Source organism: Triturus cristatus, chromosome 9 (assembly GCF_964204655.1).
Source record: "Triturus cristatus chromosome 9, aTriCri1.1, whole genome shotgun sequence".
Classification (NCBI taxonomy): Eukaryota; Metazoa; Chordata; class Amphibia; order Caudata; family Salamandridae; genus Triturus; species Triturus cristatus.
In genome coordinates this window covers 1,259,863,998-1,259,885,353 of record NC_140592.1, presented here as the reverse complement: position 1 = coordinate 1,259,885,353, position 21,356 = coordinate 1,259,863,998, and the positions used below count along the sequence as shown (strand labels likewise).

General features: G+C 54.1%; 1 protein-coding gene across 1 annotated transcript in view; it reads right to left on the bottom strand.

Moving 5' to 3' along the window:
* Window positions 1-21,356, bottom strand: part of SCFD1 (sec1 family domain containing 1) — an 836,081-nt gene that overhangs the window by 483,574 nt on the left and 331,151 nt on the right. The window contains exon 12 of the mRNA XM_085627369.1: window positions 6,365-6,455. Within this exon, the coding sequence (XP_085483495.1) occupies window positions 6,365-6,455 (91 nt within the window). The remainder of the gene's footprint in view (window positions 1-6,364; window positions 6,456-21,356) is intronic.

The following is a 21,356-nucleotide window of genomic DNA, read 5'->3' as shown; positions in this document are numbered from 1 at the left end:
TAATTGTGGCTGGGGGTAGTCGTTATCATTATCAATAGGGGGGTCCAGGGAGGGAGATGGTGAGGACAATTTTTGGAGGTTGAGAGTGGATGTAGAGTGGAGGTGGAGGGGGGAGGAAGAGGTTTGAGAGGCTCTGTTCGTTTGGAGAGGAGGAGTGTTAGGCACTGAGTGGTTAAGGAGGAGAGACATAGTGCTAAAGTGGTGTTCAAAGATAGAAAGGTGGGATGGCGAGGCTTGTATGAGGATGTTACCTGTTTTGAAGATGGAGATATCAATATCACCATGAAAGGCTGGGGAGGGAGCGGTAGATATTTTAAATCCATATGGGATATTGATTGATTTAGAGATGGGGAGGTGTTGAAGGAAGATGCTCTTCCATTTGGAGTCGAAGATGTAGTTGGTAATAATGGGGGAGGTGAGGCTGAGGTAGTTATCGACAATGAGTGTTTCAGGGTTGCGGATGAGGAGTTTATGTTTGAAATTTTTCCTTACGTGTTTGGAGAAATTTTGGGGGTAGAGAATGGTCCAGGAGTTGGGGCCGTGTTTAGAGAGGGTATGGTCCTGAGGGTGATACAGTGCTGTGAAGGGGCATGTTGGGTGGACGTGAGACAGAGTAAAGAGAAGGAAGTTAAAGGAGATGGGGTAGGGGAGGAGAGGAGAGGGGGGTGCTGGGAGAGTGTGGGGTCGAAAAAAATTGGGGGCAAGATAAGGAGGTAGTGTTAAGCAAGAGAGGAATAAAATCAGGAGCAGATTCAATAGCAAAACAAATTACATCACTGATGTTCAGTAGGGTAGAAAAGGTAAAACAAGCACGGTAGATATGATGAATCAAGCAAGGGGGCAAATAAGGGAGGAAATACAGTCAGGCGCAGATAAGAAATTAAAAGCAGATTCCAGTGCTAATATGGATCACATTAAATAGGTAAACAAACAGGATAAAATAGGGGAGTAGGATTAACAAAGGAGGAATTAAAAATTAAGAGCAGATTAGGTAGCAAAACAGATTACATCGTAAAATTGGAGCAAATTAGATAGGTGAACAAACACAAACCTCAAAAAGCAAAAGATAAAATCCAAAAACAATAGTCTGTGGGGGAGCAATTATATTATATTATAATATTATATCATATTTAGCAATATGAAGCAAGTAGCTTGGTTTGATAGGCTCGATTTCCAGGGTTTACTCAGGATTTGCGCCGATGGCGATCCCAAACCTCCGGGGTCCAACCTTTCAATAAACATAGAAAAACAGGATGAGGAGGAAAACAATGGCTGATGTCCAGTCGGCTCCTCTGCCCACTTGTCACGCTGCTGTCCACTCCTGTGGGACCCCATGGGCTGGCAGGCGAATCACACCATGCGCTGAAATCGGGAGCGGCAAAATCAAGTGCAGGGCTGGCAAAGACGGGCATCCTCAAACGACTGCGCTTGGCAACAAAACTGGCATTCTCAGGTCGCTGTGTTATGAAGGTGGGTAAGGATGGCACCCAGGGCTTTAAGTGGGATGGAAAAACTGTGGGGTCTCTCAAAGAGGCGCGTGACCGATGTAATTAAGGGCGTGGCTTCAAAGCACGTTTGAAGTTAGATCAAAGGCAGTGAAGGGTGGCACTGCTGTAGAGTTAAGATTCATGTTTTTTCATCCTGACGGTGAGGGCGAAAATGGAGTGCCCGATAGGGACCCGTCTTTGCACATGATTTTTATAACTGCCGGTGCTCAGCACCGGGAGAACCCGGCCCACTTAAAGCACCACTAGACAGCCGCGCTCGAGATGTGACATACTTATAGTTACAGGCAGCTCTGACCCACATGTGGCAACCATGGCCACTGTCACATGTGTGGCCAACAGGAGCGCCAGAGCTGCTGGTAGGAGCTCTGCGAGCACTGGTCCTCCCTTAGACGATGCCAGGAGGGCTGCAAACGGCGGTGACCTCAGCTGGATGAGATGCGGCCCCCTCAGCTGGATGAGATCTGGATAAGATGCGGGCCCCTCAGCTGGATGAGATGCGGCCCCGTCAGCTGGATAAGATGCGGGCCCCTCAGCTGGATGAGATGCGGCCCCCTCAGGTGGATGAGATCTGGATAAGATGCGGGCCCCTCAGCTGGATGAGATGCAGCCCCGTCAGCTGGATAAGATGCGGGCCCCTCAGCTGGATGAGATGCGGCCCCCTCAGCTGGATGAGATGCGACCCCTCAGCTGGATGAGATGCGGCCCCCTCAGCTGGATGAGATCTGGATAAGATGCGGGCCCCTCAGCTGGATGAGATGCGTCCCTGTCAGCTGGATAAGATGCGGGCCCCTCAGCTGGATGAGATGCGGCCCCCTCAGCTGGATGAGATGCGGCTCCCTCAGCTGAATGAGATGCAGGTCTGCTTTTCTACAAAGCTGGATGATGCAGCCTCGGACATCACAGGTGGCTCGAGAGGCGAAGTAAAGAGCGCTCTCAAGAGTCATGGTCAGAAGAGACCTTACTCCGAGAACGATTGTCACATTAACCACTGGTGACGGGTGAGGGATTCCGCTGCGTGCAGCTGGCGATGAAAGGCGGAGGTCGACTAAAGAGTGACTCGTGCTCTGCTGCGTCCTCCTGGTAGAGACCTTCCTTGTCCCAAGGTCTGCGCCCAAATCACCTTATCTCTGACGCACTCGCAGGAAGGGGCGCGAGACAGGGGTTCTGGTCTGGAAGGACCTCGGGAGCGGACAGACGGCTCCGGTCCCAGTAAGTGGGGAGATCCGAGGGCCACGGTGGGATGCTGTTCAACAAGACGGAGGCGGAGGGGGGCCTCTCAGCATCAGCATAGCCTCTCCGGGGGCACTATTTGACCCATAAGGCCGTCAGCCTTGGATCCATCAATGCGGTACAAAAGGGGGTGGTGATGGACGGAGCATCAGAACCAATCAAACACTCACACCCAGTCAACAGATCCGGGTTTGATCCATCAACGTTCTTTAGCCCACTCTGCCACCCCAGTTCAGAGATGGCCATGTTGACTGGGTGTGAGTGTTTGATTGGTTCTGATGCTCCGTCCATTACCACCCCCTTTTGTACCGCTTTGTTCGCCATAAGTTGGCAGGGTATGCTCAGACGTGAGTCCCTTGCTCACTTTGCCACTGGATTCAAGCAAGCCTGGCTGAAGACGGCTGAAATGCCAGAAACCGGTCCTAGGAAGCTTGTTTCCGGTCCAGGGAAGGCATGGCTTGGCAGTTCGTGCTGGACTGATCCCATGAGGCACAGGGTCAGACTGATTTGCATATGGCCATGTCTGAACTGGGGTGGCAGAGTGGGCTCCGGTGGGACGCTGACCCCTCACCACCAGCGCAGCCTCTCCAGGGGGCACTACTTCACAGATAAGGCCCGTCGGTCTATGATCCATCACTGCTCACGTGGGACGTCAGGTGAGCGGGTCATGGGGGTGGGGGGTGGGCTCCAGTGGGCGCTGTTTGACAAGAGGGCCGCGGAGGCAGACCACAGACCTCTCACCACCAGCGCAGCCTCTCCAGGGGGCACTACTTCACAGATAAGGCCCGTCGGTCTATGATCCAACAATGCTCACGTGGGACGTCAGATGAGAGGGTCATAGTCGCAGGGGGTTGGGGGGGGGCTCCAGTGAGCGCTGTTTGACAAGATGGACACCCCCACTGAATCACTACTGGAAACCGGGCACCCCCACTGAATCACTACTGGAAGCCAGGCACCCCACTGAATCACTACTGGAAACCGGGGACCCCCACTGAATCACTACTGGAAACCGGGGACCCCCACTGAATCACTACTGGAAACCGGGCACTCCCACTGAATCACTACTGGAAACCGGGGACCCCCTCTGAATCACTACTGGAAACCGGGCACCCCCACTGAATCATTACTGGAATCCGGGGACCCACACTGAATCACTACTGGAATCCGGGGACCCCCACTGACTCACTACTGGAAACCGGGCACCCCCACTGAATCACTACTGGAATCCGTGGACCCCCACTGACTCACTACTGGAATCCGGGGACCCCTACTGACTCACTATTGGAAACCGGGCACCTCCACTGAATCATTACTAGAATCCGGGAACCCCCACTGAATCACTACTGGAAACAGGGGACCCCCACTGAATCACTACTGGAAACAGGGGACCCCCACTGAATCACTACTGGAAGCCAGGCACCCCACTGAATCACTACTGGAAACCAGGCACCCCACTGAATCACTACTGGAATCCGGGGACCCCCACGGAATCAGCACCGAAGACACCACCCGCACGATGAACACCATCCACTCCGGATCCCCTACTGACCCCTGCACCCACACCACATCTTCAACAAGGCCGATTCCATCATCGCACCCCAACTCCGGGACATCATCAACGCCTCCTTCAACACCGCCACCTTCCCGGAAAGCTGGAAGCACGCCGAGATCAGCGCCCTCCTGAAGAAACCGACAGCGGACCCCTCCGACCTCAAGAACTTTCGCCCCATCTCGCTCCTCCCTTTTCCTGCCAAAGTCATCGAGAAGACCGTCAACAGACAGCTTGCCGCCTTCCTCGAGACGAACGGATCCCTCGACAACTCGCAGTCCGGCTTCTGAACCAACCACAGCACCGAGACAGCCCTCATCGCAGCCACTGATGGCATCAGATCCCTGCTCGACAACGGGGAAACAGCGGCCCTCATCCTCCTGGAACTCTCCGTAGCGTTCGACACGGTCTGCCACCGCACCCTAGTGCAGCGCCTCAGCGACATCGGAATCCAAGAGAAGGCACTGGAGTGGATCATCTCGTTCCTCGCCGGAAGAACCCAGAGAGTCCGCCTCCCCCCGTTCAGAACCGAGGCCACCAAAGTCATCTGCGGCGTACCACAGGGATCTTCGCTCAGCCCCACCCTCTTCAACGTATACATGAGCCCCCTCGCAGCCATCGCACGCCAACACAACCTCAACATCATCTCCTACGCCGACGACACCCAGCTGATCCTCTCCCTCACCAACGACCCAGCCACCGCCAGAACCAGCCTACACGAAGGGATGAAAGACGTAGCCGAGTGGATGACGAACAGCCGCCTGAAACTGAACTCAGATAAGACGGAAGTCCTCATCTCGGATCATCGCCCTCCGACTGGAATGACTCCTGGTGGCCCCCTGCCCTGGGCACCACCCCCAAGCCAACGGACCACGCACGTAACCTGGGCTTCATCCTGGACTCCTCCCTCTCGATGACCAGACAAGTCCACGCCGTCTCATCATCGTGCTTCAACACCCTGCGCATGCTCCGAAAGATTTTCCAATGGATCCCCACCGAAACCAGGAAGACGGTTACCCAGGCACTCGTTACCAGCCGACTGGACTACGGCAACTCCCTCTACGCCAGAACCACAGCCAAACTCCAGAAAGGACTCCAACGCATCCAGAACGCCTCCGCACGACTCGTCCTGGACATCCCCCGACACAGCCACATCACCGGCCACCTGAGAGACCTGCACTGGCTCCCCGTAAGCAAGAGGATCACGTTCAGACTCCTCACCCACGCACACAAGGCTCTCCAAGACTTGGGCCCCAATTACCTCAACAGCCGCCTGACCTTCTACACGCTCACCCGCCAGCTACGGTCGACCAGCCTCGCCCTCGCCGCCGTCCCACGCATCCGCAGAGCCACCGCCGGTGGAAGATCCTTCTCCTACCTGGCAGCCAAGACATGGAACTCCCTCCCCATCCACCTTCGGCTAACCCAGGACCACCTCTCCTTCAGGAAGTAACTCAAGACCTGGCTTTTCGAGCAGTAACGGACCCCTCTCCCCCAGCGTCTTGAGACCCTTCCGGGTGAGTAGCGCGCTATACAAATCTCATGATTGATTGACTACTGGAACCTGGACACCCCCACTGAATCACTACTGGAAACCGGGCACCCCCACTGAATCACTGGAATCCAGAGACTCTCCACTGAATCATTATTGGAGTTTGGGAACCCCCACTGAATCATTATAGGAACCCGGGGACCCCGCTGAATTATTACTGGAGCACGGGGATCCCCACTGAATGATTATTGGCACCCGGGGACCCCCACTGAATTATTACTGGAGCCCGTCACCCCCACTGACTGATTATTGGAACCCAGGGATCCCCACTAAATGATTATTGGAACCCGGGGACAAGCAGAGCTGCTCCCCTTCCCACAACAGCCATGTGGCCCCTGTGCTCCCCATGTGTAAAAGGGCCCCTCTGACCTTTTTCTGCTTTGTCGCATATCATTATGCCCACCTGATACTGGGAATCATGCATGATACAAACACGTCCACACATGGGCAGCCCCATGCTGCAGAGTCAGTGGATTAGACAGTGGGGAACGCAGCGCTTAGACCATAAAGCGCTATGAGACATACCATGATGCACTTCAGCCGCTTCACCTCGTCCTCCTGCGCCCGGTAGGACTCGAGTTCCTGCTGCACGGACTCTGCTACTTCCGGGAAGGGGCTGGGGGGGAGCAGAGACACGAGTGGTTAGTAACACAGACGTTAAGCAGCAGGGCTATCGCTCAGCAGAGGGTGGGGTACAGGGCGCAGGCTGGTGAATAAACCCCAAGAGACAATTAACAACACAACCTAGTGCATGCCGTTCAGCACTGCAGCCACAACACTTCTACATACTGCACACAAAATACACTCCGTGCTGTGAAAAGAAAGGCTACACGTAACTTGGCTTTATCTACAGGTGTCTCGTGACCAGGGGCAAAGCCCACCTTTGCACTGATGACCAACACAACACAGACGCACACTGGGGGAAGACTGGACTAAATGCCACTCTCGTCTCAGAAATGGACAGACAGAATGGACATTAATGGAGAGGAGATGCTCCAGTCAGGACTGAGGTACACAGGCAGGATGGTGTCAGTCACAGCACTGGACTGAAGAGGCTGCAGGCAGGACTGAGCTGCCCCGGAGGTGCTGTGTGCGCTCAGCAATACTACAAGGCATACAGGCTGCAATCTGAGTTGGAGTGCACAGCCCAGGGGGCTCTGGACCCATGTCCCAGTATCAGGGAGAGTTACAGGCCAGGACAGAGGGCTCCCGGAGGAGCTGTGTGCGCCTGTTAATACTACAAAGCAGAAGGCGCTGCTAATCTGAGCTGGAGTGCTCAGCCCAGGGGTCTCTGGTCCCAGGTCACAGTATCAGGGAGTGTTACAGGCCAGGACTGAGCTGCCCCGGAGGAGCTGTGTGCGTGCATTAATACTACAAAGCAGAAGGCGCTGTTAATCTGAGCTTGAGTGCACAGCCCAGAGGTCTCTAGTCCCAGGTCACAGTATCAGGGAGTGTTACAGGCCAGGACAGCGGGGACCCAGAGGAGCTGTGTGCGCGCGTTAATACTACAAAGCAGAAGGGGCTGTTAATCTGAGCTGGAGTGCTCAGCCCAGGGGTCTCTGGTCCCAGGTCACAGTATCAGGGAGTGTTACAGGCCACGACAGAGGGGCCCCGGAGGAGCTGTGTGCGCGCATTAATACTACAAAGCAGAAGGCGCTGCTAATCTCAGCTGGAGTGCACAGCCCAGGGGTCTCTGATCCCAGGTCACAGTATCAGGGAGTGTTACAGGCCAGGACTGAGCTGCCCCGGAGGAGCTGTGTGCGTTCATTGTGCGTTCATTAATACTACAAAGCAGAAGGCTCTGCTAATCTCAGCTGGAGTGCACAGCCCAGGAGTCTATGGTCCCAGGTCACAGTATCAGGGAGTGATACAGGCTAGGACTGAGGTGCCTCGGAGGAGCTGTGTGCGCGCGTTAATACTACAAAGCAGAAGGCGCTGCTAATCTGAGCTGGAGTGCACAGCCCAGGGGTCTCTGGTCCCAGTTTAAAGGATCAAGGAGTGTTACAGCCCAGGACAGAGGGGCCCCGGAAGAGCTGTGTGCGCGCATTAATACTACAAAGCAGAGAGACTGTTAATTTGAGCTGGAGTGCACAGCCCAGGAGTCTATGGTCCCAGTTCACAGTATCAGGGAGTGTTACAGGCCAGGATAGAGGGGCCCCCGGAGGAGCTCTGTGTGCGCATTAATACTACAAAGCAGAAGGCGCTGCTAATCTGAGCTGGAGTCACAGCCCAGGAGTCTATGTTCCCAGTTCAAAGGATCAGGGAGTGTTACAGCCCAGGACAGAGGGGCCCCGGAGGAGCTGTGTGCGCGCATTAATACTACAAAGCAGAGAGACTTCTAATTTGAGCTGGAGTGCACAGCCCAGGAGTCTATGGTCCCAGTTCACAGTATCAGGGAGTGTTACAGGCCAGGACTGAGGTGCCTCGGAGGAGCTGTGTGCGCGTATTTAATACTACAAGGCAGAAGGCACTGCTCATCTGAGCTGGAGTGCACAGCCCAGGGGACTCTAGTCCCAGGTCACAGTATCAGGGAGTGTTACAGGCCAGGACTGAGCTGCCCCGGGGGAGCTGTGTGCGTGCATTAATACTACACAGCAGAAGGCGCTGCTAATCTGAGCTGGAGTGCACAGCCCAGGGGACTCTAGTCCCAGGTCACAGTATCAGGGAGTGTTACAGGCCAGGACTGAGCTGCCCCGGAGGAGCGGTGTGCGCTCATTAATACTACAAAGCAGAAGGCGCTGCTAATCTGAGCTGGAGTGCACAGCCCAGGGGTCTCTGGTCCCAGGTCACAGTATCAGGGAGTGTTACAGGCCAGAACTGAGCTGCCCCGGAGGAGCTGTGTGCGTTCATTGTGCGTTCATTAATACTACAAAGCAGAAGGCGCTGCTAATCTGAGCTGGAATGCAGAGTCCACGAGTCTATGGTCCCAGTTTACAGTATCAGGGAGTGTTACAGCCCAGGACAGAGGGGCCCCGGAGTAGCTGTGTGCGCGCATTAATACTACACAGCAGAACACGATGCTAATCTGAGATGGAGTGCACAGCCCAGGGGTCTCTGGTCCCAGGTCACAGTATCAGGGAGTGATACAGGCTAGGACGGAGGTGCCTCGGAGGAGCTTTATGCGTTCATTAATACTACAAAGCAGAAGGCGCTGCTAAACTGAGATGGAGTGCACAGCCCAGGGGTCTCTAGTCCCAGGTCACAGTATCAGGGAGTGTTACAGGCCACGACTGAGTTGCCCCGGAGGAGCTGTGTGCGCGCATTAATACTACAAAGCAGAAGGTGCTGCTAATCTGAGCTGGAGTGCACAGCCCAGCGGTCTCTGGTCCCAGGTCACAGTATCAGGGAGTGATACAGGCCACGACTGAGTTGCCCCGGAGGAGCTGTGTGGGTGCATTAATACTACACAGCAGTAGGCGCTGCTAATCTGAATTGGAGTGCACAGCCCAGGGGGCTCTGGTCCCAGGTCACAGTATCAGGGAGTGATACAGGCTAGGACTGAGGTGCCTCGGAGGAGCTGTGTGCGTTCATTAATACTACAAAGCAGAAGGCGCTGCTAATCTGAGCTGGAGTGCACAGCCCAGGGGTCTCTGGTCCCAGTTCACAGTATCAGGGAGTGTTACAGGCCAGGACAGAGGGGCCCTGGAGGAGCTCTGTGCGCGCATTAATACTACAAAGCAGAAGGCGCTGCTAATCTGAGCTGGAGTGCACAGCCGAGGGGTCTCTGGTCCCAGCTCAAAGCATCAGGGAGTGTTACAGGCCAGGACTGAGCTGCCCCGGAGGAGCTGTGTGCGCGCATTAATACTACAAAGCAGAGAGACTTCTAATTTGAGCTGGAGTGCACAGCCCAGGAGTCTATGGTCCCAGTTCACTGTATCAGGGAGTGTTACAGGCCAGGACTGAGGTGCCTCGGAGGAGCTGTGTGCGCGCATTAATACTACAAAGCAGAAGGCGCTGCTCATCTCAGCTGGAGTGCACAGCCCAGGGGTCTCTGATCCCAGGTCACAGTATCAGGGAGTGTTACAGGCCAGGACTGAGCTGCCCCGGAGGAGCGGTGTGCGTGCGTTAATAATACACAGCAGAAGGCGCTGCTAATCTGAGCTGGAATGCACAGCCTAGGGGTCTCTGGTCCCAGGTCACAGTATCAGGGAGTGTTACAGTCCAGGACAGAGGGGCCCCGGAAGAGCTGTGTACGTTCGTTAATACTACAAAGCAGAAGGCGCTGCTAATCTGAGCTGGAGTGCACAGCTCAGGGGTCTCTGGTCCCAGTTCACAGTATCAGGGAGTGTTACAGGCCAGGACAGAGGGGCCCCGGAGGAGCTGTGTGCGCGCATTAATACTACAAAGCAGAGAGACTGCTAATTTGAGCTGGAGTGCACAGCCCAGGGGTCTCTGGTCCCAGCTCAAAGGATCAGGGAGTCTTACAGGCAGGACTGAGCTGCCCCGGAGGAGCTGTGTGCGCGCATTAATACTACAAAGCAGAAGGCGCTGCTAATCTCAGCTGGAGTCACAGCCCAGGAGTCTATGTTCCCAGTTCAAAGGATCAGGGAGTGTTACAGCCCAGGACAGAGGGGCCCCGGAGGAGCTGTGTGCGCGCATTAATACTACAAAGCAGAGAGACTTCTAATTTGAGCTGGAGTGCACAGCCCAGGAGTCTATGGTCCCAGTTCACAGTATCAGGGAGTGTTACAGGCCAGGACTGAGGTGCCTCGGAGGAGCTGTGTGCGCGTATTTAATACTACAAGGCAGAAGGCGCTGCTCATCTGAGCTGGAGTGCACAGCCCAGGGGACTCTAGTCCCAGGTCACAGTATCAGGGAGTGTTACAGGCCAGGACTGAGCTGCCCCGGGGGAGCTGTGTGCGTGCATTAATACTACACAGCAGAAGGCGCTGCTAATCTGAGCTGGAGTGCACAGCCCAGGGGACTCTAGTCCCAGGTCACAGTATCAGGGAGTGTTACAGGCCAGGACTGAGCTGCCCCGGAGGAGCGGTGTGCGCTCATTAATACTACAAAGCAGAAGGCGCTGCTAATCTGAGCTGGAGTGCACAGCCCAGGGGTCTCTGGTCCCAGTTCACAGTATCAGGGAGTGTTACAGGCCAGGACAGAGGGCTCCGGGAGGAGCTGTGTGCGCCTGTTAATACTACAAAGCAGAAGGCGCTGCTAATCTGAGCTGGAGTGCTCAGCCCAGGGGTCTCTGGTCCCAGGTCACAGTATCAGGGAGTGTTACAGGCCAGAACTGAGCTGCCCCGGAGGAGCTGTGTGCGTTCATTGTGCGTTCATTAATACTACAAAGCAGAAGGCGCTGCTAATCTGAGCTGGAATGCAGAGTCCACGAGTCTATGGTCCCAGTTTACAGTATCAGGGAGTGTTACAGCCCAGGACAGAGGGGCCCCGGAGTAGCTGTGTGCGCGCATTAATACTACACAGCAGAACACGCTGCTAATCTGAGATGGAGTGCACAGCCCAGGGGTCTCTGGTCCCAGGTCACAGTATCAGGGAGTGATACAGGCTAGGACGGAGGTGCCTCGGAGGAGCTTTATGCGTTCATTAATACTACAAAGCAGAAGGCGCTGCTAAACTGAGATGGAGTGCACAGCCCAGGGGTCTCTAGTCCCAGGTCACAGTATCAGGGAGTGTTACAGGCCACGACTGAGCTGCCCCGGAGGAGCTGTGTGCGCGCATTAATACTACAAAGCAGAAGGTGCTGCTAATCTGAGCTGGAGTGCACAGCCCAGGGGGCTCTGGTCCCAGGTCACAGTATCAGGGAGTGTTACAGGCCAGGACTGAGCTGCCCCGGAGGAGCTGTGTGGGTGCATTAATACTACACAGCAGTAGGCGCTGCTAATCTGAATTGGAGTGCACAGCCCAGGGGGCTCTGGTCCCAGGTCACAGTATCAGGGAGTGTTACAGGCCAGGACTGAGCTGCCCCGGAGGAGCTGTGTGCGTTCATTAATACTACAAAGCAGAAGGCGCTGCTAATCTGAGCTGGAGTGCACAGCCCAGGGGTCTCTGGTCCCAGTTCACAGTATCAGGGAGTGTTACAGGCCAGGACAGAGGGGCCCTGGAGGAGCTCTGTGCGCGCATTAATACTACAAAGCAGAAGGCGCTGCTAATCTGAGCTGGAGTGCAGAGCCGAGGGGACTCTGGTCCCAGCTCAAAGCATCAGGGAGTGTTACAGGCCAGGACTGAGCTGCCCCGGAGGAGCTGTGTGCGCGCATTAATACTACAAAGCAGAGAGACTTCTAATTTGAGCTGGAGTGCACAGCCCAGGAGTCTATGGTCCCAGTTCACTGTATCAGGGAGTGTTACAGGCCAGGACTGAGGTGCCTCGGAGGAGCTGTGTGCGCGCATTAATACTACAAAGCAGAAGGCGCTGCTCATCTCAGCTGGAGTGCACAGCCCAGGGGTCTCTGATCCCAGGTCACAGTATCAGGGAGTGTTACAGGCCAGGACAGAGGGGCCCCGGAGGAGCTGTGTGCGCGCATTAAAACTACAAAGCAGAAGGCGCTGTTAATCTGAGCTGGAGTGCACAGCCCAGGGGTCTCTGGTCCCAGGTCACAGTATCAGGGAGTGTTACAGGCCAGGACAGAGGGGCCCCGGAGGAGCTGTGTGCGCGCGTTAATACTACAAAGCAGAAGGCGCTGCTAATCTGAGCTGGAGTGCACAGCCCAGGGGTCTCTGGTCCCAGGTCACAGTATCAGGGAGTGTTACAGGCTAGGACTGAGCTGCCCCGGAGGAGCTGTGTGCGCGCATTAATACACAGCAGAAGGCGCTGCTAATCTGAGCTGGAATGCACAGCCCAGGGGTCTCTGGTCCCAGGTCACAGTATCAGGGAGTGTTACAGGCCAGGACAGAGGGGCCCCGGAAGAGCTGTGTACGTTCGTTAATACTACAAAGCAGAAGGCGCTGCTAATCTGAGCTGGAGTGCACAGCCCAGGGGTCTCTGGTCCCAGTTCACAGTATCAGGGAGTGTTACAGGCCAGGACAGAGGGGCCCCGGAGGAGCTGTGTGCGCGCATTAATACTACAAAGCAGAGAGACTGCTAATTTGAGCTGGAGTGCACAGCCCAGGAGTCTATGGTCCCAGTTCACAGAATCAGGCACTGTTACAGGCCAGGACTGAGGTGCCTCGGAGGAGCTGTGTGCGCGCATTAATTCTACAAAGCAGAAGGCGCTGCTAATCTCAGCTGGAGTGCACAGCCCAGGGGTCTCTGATCCCAGGTCACAGTATCAGGGAGTGTTACAGGCCAGGACTGAGCTGCCCCGGAGGAGCTGTGTGCGTGCATTAATACTACAAAGCAGAAGGCGCTGCTAATCTGAGCTGGAGTGCACAGCCGAAGAGTCTATGTTCCAAGTTCAAAGGATCAGGGAGTGTTACAGCCCAGGACAGAGGGGCCCTGGAGGAGCTGTGTGCGCGCATTAATACTACAAAGCAGAGAGACTTCTAATTTGAGCTGGAGTGCACAGCCCAGGAGTCTATGGTCCCAGTTCACAGTATCAGGGAGTGTTACAGGCCAGGACTGAGCTTCCCCGGAGGAGCTGTGTGCGTGCATTAATAATACACAGCAGAAGGCGCTGCTAATCTGAGCTGGAGTGCACATCCCAGGGGTCTCTAGTCCCAGGTCACAGTATCGGGGAATGTTACAGGCCAGGACTGAGCTGCCCCGGAGGAGCTGTGTGCGCGCATTAAAACTACAAAGCAGAAGGCGCTGTTAATCTGAACTGGAGTGCACAGCCCAGGGGTCTCTGGTCCCAGGTCACAGTATCAGGGAGTGTTACAGGCCAGGACAGAGGGGCCCCTGAGGAGCTGTGTGCGCGCGTTAATGAATATGCTACTTACCAGTATGCATCTGTTCTTGGCATGTAGGGCTGCTGACATTCATATCTGTGCATAGATCGCCGCCTAGTGTTGGGTCCGGATGTTTGCACGTTGTTGTCCTGGAAGAGTCTTCCAAGTATCCTGAGATAGGTGACTCCTCCCCTGGACCACAGTGCGCATGGGCATCCTCTCCATCCTCAGATTGTTTTTCGCCATTGTGGCAGTGATGGAGTAGATACAGAAAGTGATGACCATGCCTACAGTAATTCTGAGAGCTGCAGCTGCTACAGGCGCCGGGGAGGAGGGTGGGCGATATGAATGTCAGCAGCCCTACATGCCAAGAACAGATGCATACTGGTAAGTAGCATATTCAGTTCGAGGCATGTGGGCTGCTGAATTCATATCTGTGCATAGAATATATAGCAGTACCCTCTATTAGCGGCGGCTACCAGTGCCAGCTGCAGCGGTCTGAAAAAGAGTTTTGAGAACAGCCTGTCCTACAGCTGCCTGCTGTTTTGATTGCACATCTACACAATAGTGTTTGGTAAATGTATGTGTAGTGGACCAGGTGGCTACTCTACATATATCATGCAAAGGAATGTTTCCCAGGAAAGCCATGGAGGCCCCTAACTTACGTGTTGAGTGGGCTCGTGGGGGAATCGTTAATGTGCGTTTAGCTTTTTGATAGCAAATTTGGATACATTTAACGATCCATCTGGCTATACCTGCTTTGGAGATGGCGTTACCTTTGTGGTGTGGGGCAAAGGCAACGAAAAGTTGTTTTGTTTTCCTAAAGACTTTAGTCCTGTCTATATAGTACATGAGGGCTCTCTTTACATCCAGTGTATGGAGTGCTCTTTCTGCGACAGTTTGTGGGTTTTGAAAGAAAACAGGCAGTTCAATAGTTTGATTCATGTGGAACTGCGATATCACCTTGGGCATGAATTTGGGGTTGGTACGTAGTACGACCCTGTTGGCGTGAACCTGTATGAATGGCTCTTGAACGGTTAGTGCCTGGAGTTCACTAACTCTCCTCAAAGAAGTGATCGCTACTAGGAAAGCTACTTTCCAGGTGAGGAATTGAATCTCGCATGAGTGTAGAGGTTCGAAGGGTGGACCCATCAGGCGTGTGAGGACCAAGTTGAGGTTCCACATTGGAGCTGGTGGGTGGCTTGGAGGAATTACACGTTTGAGTCCTTCCAAGAATGCTTTGATGGCAGGCACTCTGAATAAAGAGAGGTGCTGCCTGTTCTGGAGATAGGCTGATATTGCGGTCAAATGGACACGTATTGAGGTGTATGCCAGATTGCATCGGTATAGGTGTAAGAGGTAACAAATTATGTTTTGGATGGATGCGTCTAGCGGGTTAATGTTATTGTTATTGCAATAAATGACAAACCTTTTCCATTTGGCTGCATAGCAAGCTCTGGTAGTGGGTCTTCTAGCTTCCTTAATGATGTCCATACAGTCAGGTGGCAGATTTAGGTAGCTAAACTCTAGGACTTCAGGAGCCAGATTGCCAGGTTCAGCTGTTGCGGATCTGGGTGCTGAATCTCTCCATGGTACTGCGTCAAATGCGCGGGTTTGATCCGCAGCCTTTGATGCGGCACCACGGAAAGTTCGAGAAAGGTGGTGTACCATGGTTGGCGTGCCCATGTTGAAGCAACCAGGACGAGTGTTAGTGAGTGTTGTCTGAGTTTGCGTGCCACCAGCGGTATCAACGGTGCTGGGGGAAAAGCGTACGCAAATCTGCCGGACCAGTTCATCCATATCGCATTGCCCTGCGACTGCGGATGTGGGAACCTGGCGGCAAAGCTTTGGCATTTTGCGTTTTCGCTTGTGGCGAAGAGGTCTATCTCTGGATGACCCCACTGCTGGAAGTACGGTTGGAGTACTGATGGGTGTAACTCCCACTCGTGCATCTGGTGGCTGTGTCTGCTGAGCAGATCCGCCATCTGGTTGTCCTTGCCGGGGAGGTGTTCCGCCATGAGGAACATGTTCCTCTGAATGGCCCACTTCCACATGCTCTGAGCCAGATGAGACAACTGTGGAGAGTGTGTTCCTCCCTGCTTCTGTATGTAGTACATGGCAGTCATGTTGTCCGTCCGGATCAACACGACTTTGTTGCACAAGTGTACTTTGAATGCTTTCATTGCCAGGAAGATTGCCATCAGTTCTAGAAGGTTGATGTGCATCTTCTTTTGTTGTATTGTCCATAGTCCCTGCACTGTGTAATTGAGTACATGAGCTCCCCATCCCTGGAGAGACGCGTCCGCTGTCAGTATTATTTGTGGAACAGGCTCTTGGAACGGTCGGCCCTTGCAAAGGTTTTGTGGATTCCACCAATGCAGAGAGTTGTATGCCCGACCGCTCACCAACACTAGGTCTTTTAGTTGCCCGTGAGCCTGATTCCATTGACGTGCTAAGCACTCCTGAAGCGGGCGCATATGTAGTCTCGCGTGTGGGACTATGAAAATGCAGGAGGCCATCATGCCTATCAACTGCATGAACACTCGCGCGGGAAGGGAGTGTTGGGGTTTGAACTTGGAAATCAGCATTTGCATGCTGTTGATCCTCACTAAATTCGGCTGAGCTGTGGCTGCCAGAGTGTCTATGGTTGCACCTAGGTACTGTTGTACGTGTGCGGGTTGGAGATGTGATTTCGGGTAATTTAGTGAGAACCCTAGACTGTGAAGAAGGTGAATGGTGCGAGACATGTGGCTGGCACATTGCTGGGCTGACTTTGCCTGAACAAGCCAGTCGTCCAGGTAAGGGTAGACGTGAATGTGTTGCCTCCGTAGATGTGCAGCCACAGTAGCTAGGCACTTTATGAAAACCCTGGGTGCTGTTGTCACGCCGAAGGGAAGAACCTTGAATTGGTAGTGCTGCCCTTGAATAGTGAACCTGAGATATTTTCTGTGTGAGGGGTGAATGGGTATGTGGAAATACGCATCTTTGAGGTCTAGCGTGGCCAGGAAGTCTCCCTGTTTGAGCAGCGGGAGGACTTGTTGTAGGGTGAGCATGTGGAAATGCTCTGAGAGAATGTAGCGGTTGAGGGGTCTCAGGTCTAGTATAGGTCTGAGTGACCCGTCCTTTTTTGGTATTAAGAAGTACAGGGAGTACACCCCCGTACCTTGCTCGTGGACGGGTACGACCTCTATTGCGCCTTTTTTCAGCATACTTAGCACTTCCTGCTGTAATAGCGCTAAGTGCTCTGAGGACATAGGACGGTGTTTTGGCGGTATTGTGGGTGGAGTGGAGGTTAATTCTAGGCAGTAACCGTGTTTGATAATATCTTTGACCCACCTGTTCGTGGTGATGGAGTTCCACGTGGACAGGAACCTTTGTAGCCTTCCCCCGACAGGTGTTATGTGGTCGGGAGGAAGGGAGAGGGCGTCACTGTTTGTTCTTGGGGGAGGACCTGGTATTGCCGTATCCGCGTCCTCTGCCTTTTGTGCTGGAGCCACGATATCCACCCCGGGTGTTTTTATCGTAGGTACTTTGTGTGTTGCCCTTGTTGTAGGTTTGCTGTGACCCCTGTCCTCTACCTGCTCCTCTATTTCCGGGGCGACGAAAGGAGCCACTCCGAAAGGTCTGCGTTTGGAGAGCCCCCATGGACTTTGCAGTGTCTGTGTCCTTTTTTATTTTTTCTAGGGTGGTGTCAACCTCTGGTCCGAATAAGTAGTCGGGGTTGACCGGTTGATTGAGAATGTTATTTTGAACCTCAGGTTTGAATCCGGAGATTCGTAACCAGGCGTGTCGTCGTAACATGACGCTGGTGTTTATTGCTCTGGCAGCTGCATCTGCGGCATCCAGTGCACACTTAATGGATGCATTTGTGAGGAGTTGTCCCTCCCTGATGAGGATCTCTGCTCCCTCTTTGTATTGGTCAGGGAGATGTTGGAGTAGGGTTTCTAATGTGTCATAGTGTGCGCGATCGTAGCGAGCTAGGAGCGCCTGGGTATTGGCAATACGCCATATGTTAGCTGCCTGGGCTGCAACCCGTTTGCCGGAGGTCTCTAGCACCTTGGACTCTTTGTCCGGGGGAGGAGCATCCCCAGTTGTCTGCGAGTGCGCCCGTTTGCGAGCATTAGCGACTACGATGGAGTCCAGAGGCAACTGGCCTTTAATGTACGTAGGGTCCCCAGGTGCCGACCTATATTTCTTGTCGATCCTGGGGTTTATTACTCTTGCCCTGGTGGGTTCTTTGAAAATGTCCTTTGCTGGTTTGAGGACACCTTTCAACATGGGTAGAGTTTTGATATGCCTTTCTGAGGATGCGAAAGTATCCATTAGAAAATCGTCCTCGATTGTGTCAGAGTGGAGTTGCACACCATGATTGGCCGCAGCACGTTCAATGAGGGCGTTGAATGCGGCAGTGTCCTCTGTGGGGGACGTTTTCGCGCCATATAGCTGCGTGTCCTGTGAATCCATAGGTGCACCCGGGTCTACAGGGTCATCCCAAGCCTGGTCAGGGTCCTGTTGGCCGTCATGGTCCATCTCCCTGGGGTAGGGGACGTCGTCACCCATGTAGTCCTCCAAAACGTCGGTTTCGGAGGGCGTCGGAGAGAAGGACTGTGGATGTGGGTAAGAGGTATGGAGACGTTCGTAAAGAACTGGTTCCGAATCCGCTGGCAGCTTTTTCTTTAGCGGGATCCGGTAGGAGTCCAAAGCTTGTTCGGAAGATATTCTCCGCTTGTGGAGCATAATTCTGTCGGTGTCGGCATCGATGATGTGGGACGGTGACGTCTCTGTAGGAGAGCGTTCGGCAGGTGTGATCCTAGTTTGGGTGACACGTGTTCTTATTTCAAACAGTTTGGGCGCCGTGGATGGCGGCAGGCCAAAAGTGATGTGGGGTGGTGCTGGAGAAGCTTTTTGAGCTTTTTTCGGCTCGGAGCCTGACGTGTCCTGGAGGGCTGCCTTTTCTTTGATGCTTTGTAAGGACGCTGCAACTTGTCGCACCTGGAACGTCGACGGTTCTTTGGCGCCGAGCGGTTCTGTAGAGGCAGGCGTGGACTTCTTTGGGGCCACGAGGTAATCGAGTCGAGGAGAGGTAGTAGTTGTCGAAGGCGTCGATGATTGGGCCTTCGGTGCTGCTTTCGAAGTGGTGTGCGAGGCAGCGGTCATTTTGACCTTTGTGGCCGGAGCAGATTGTTTCGGTGCCGGGGGCCGAGGCGGTTTGTCGGTACCGATGGCCTTTTTCCGTGTGTCGGCGCCGACGTCGGCTGCTGCGAGTTCGGCACCGAAGTCCCGTTTGTTGCGGTCGGTGCCGACGGGTTTGGCTGGCGTCGAAGGTGTAGTGGGCTTCGATCCGACCAGTGTCACTTTCAGTTTCGGTTTCTGTGGAACCGATACGACTTTCGGTTTCGGTTTCGAGGAAGGGAAACCAGTCGTTTTGGGTACTAATGGCTGTCTCTGAATGTCCGAGGCCAGGCCCGAGGGCGGGGCCGAAGAACTGCGGGATAGGTCTTGGGTAAGGCCCGAAGGCGATCCCTCGACCGGAGCCATAGACTGACGCACTGGGATATCCTCCGTCTGTACGGGTAGGCCTTGCTCGTCACCGGAGCTACTTTCTTCGGCCCCTAAGGCCGCATCGTAGTCTCCTACCTCGGTGTCGGCTTCATCCCTGTGAAAGAGTTGTTCTTCGATGTCTTCCGATCCGGAATCGTGTTTGGAAGCGGGGCTGGAGGGTAGGTTCTCCACGCCTTCCACATCTTCGTCCTCGGCGCTGAAGATGTTGGTCGGGGCCGGTGCCGCTTGCTGCGCTTCAAGTCTCGCTGCTCGTCGATTCCGGAGAGTCTTTTTGGATCGGAATCGGGCACAGGCCATACATGTGGATTCGTCGTGATCCGGTGAAAGGCATTTGTTGCACACCGGGTGGACGTCGACATGGGGATATTTCGCATTGCAAACAGGACACCGCTTGAATGGTGTCCTCGATTCCATCGTCGATGTGGCTCGATGGTCGGATATGATGCGAAAAAGTTGTTTTTGAAGTCAGTAAATTAACAAGTAACTGTCGATACCGATCGGGAACAGTACCGACGCGAACTAAAGGCCTTTTGGCCTGAAAAAAGTTTTCCCTAACTTGAGTCAAGATAAGCACATCCGAACCCAATGGCGGAAAAAAACAATCTGAGGATGGAGAGGATGCCCATGCGCACTGTGGTCCACGGGAGGAGTCACCTATCTCAGGATACTTCGAAGACTCTTCCAGGACAACAACGTGCAAACATCCGGACCCAACACTAGGTGGCGATCTATGCACAGATATGAATTCAGCAGCCCACATGCCTCGAACTACTACAAAGCAGAAGGCGCTGCTAATCTGCGCTGGAGTGCACAGCCCAGGGGTCTCTGGTCCCAGGTCACAGTATCAGGGAGTGTTACAGGCCAGGACAGAGGGGCCCCGGAGGAGCTGTGTGCGCGCATTAATACTACAAAGCAGAAGGCGCTACTAATCTGAGCTGGAGTACACAGTACAGGAGTCTATGGTCCCAGTTCACAGTATCAGGGAGTGTTACAGGCCAGGACAGAGGGGCCCCGGAGGAGCTGTGTGCGCGCATTAATACTACAAAGCAGGAGGTGGTGCAGGTCAGAGTAGAGGTGCAGTATCGTGTGTAGATCCCAGTACCTGTACACTAGGAGGTGGTGCAGTTCAGAGTAGAGGTGCAGTATCGTGTGTAGATCCCAGTACCTGTACACTAGGAGGAGCTGCAGGTCAGAGTAGAGGTGCAGTATCGTGTGTCGATCCCAGTACCTGTACACTAGGAGGGGGTGCAGGTCAGAGTAGAGGTGCAGTATCGTGTGTAGATCCCAGTACCTGTACACTAGGAGGCGCTGCAGGTCAGAGTAGAGGTGCAGTATCGTGTGTAGATCCCAGTACGTGTACACTAGGAGGTGGTGCAGGTCAGAGTACAAGTGCAGTATCGTGTGTAGATCCTAGTACCTGTACACTAGGAGGTGCTGCAGGTCAGGGTAGAGGTGCAGTATCGTGTGTAGATCCTAGTACCTGTACACTAGGAGGTGGTGCAGGTCAGAGTAGAGGTGCAGTATCGTGTGTAGATCCTAGTACCTGTACAGTAGGAGGCGGTGCAGGTCAGAGTAGAGGCGCAGTATCGTGTGTAGATCCCAGTACCTGTACACTAGGAGGCGGTGCAGGTCAGGGTAGAGGTGCAGTATCGTGTGTAGATACCAGTACCTGTACACTAGGAGGTGGTGCAGGTCAGACTAGAGGTGCAGTATCGTGTGTAGATCCTAGTACCTGTACACTAGGAGGTGGTGCAGGTCAGAGTAGAAGTGCTGTATCGTGTGTAGATCCTAGTACCTGTACACTAGGAGGTGGTGCAGGTCAGAGTAGAGGTGCAGTATCGTGTGTAGATCCCAGTACCTGTACAATAGGAGGTGCTGCAGGTCAGAGTAGAGGTGCAGTATCGTGTGTAGATCCCAGTACCTGTACACTAGGAGGTGCTGCAGGTCAGGGTAGAGGTGCAGTATCGTGTGTAGATCCTAGTACCTGTACACTAGGAGGTGGTGCAGGTCAGAGTAGAGGTGCAGTATCGTGTGTAGATCCTAGTACCTGTACACTAGGAGGTGGTGCAGGTCAGGGTAGAGGCGCAGTATCGTGTGTAGATCCTAGTACCTGTACACTAGGAGGTGCTGCAGGTCAGAGTAGAGGCGCAGTATCGTGTGTAGATCC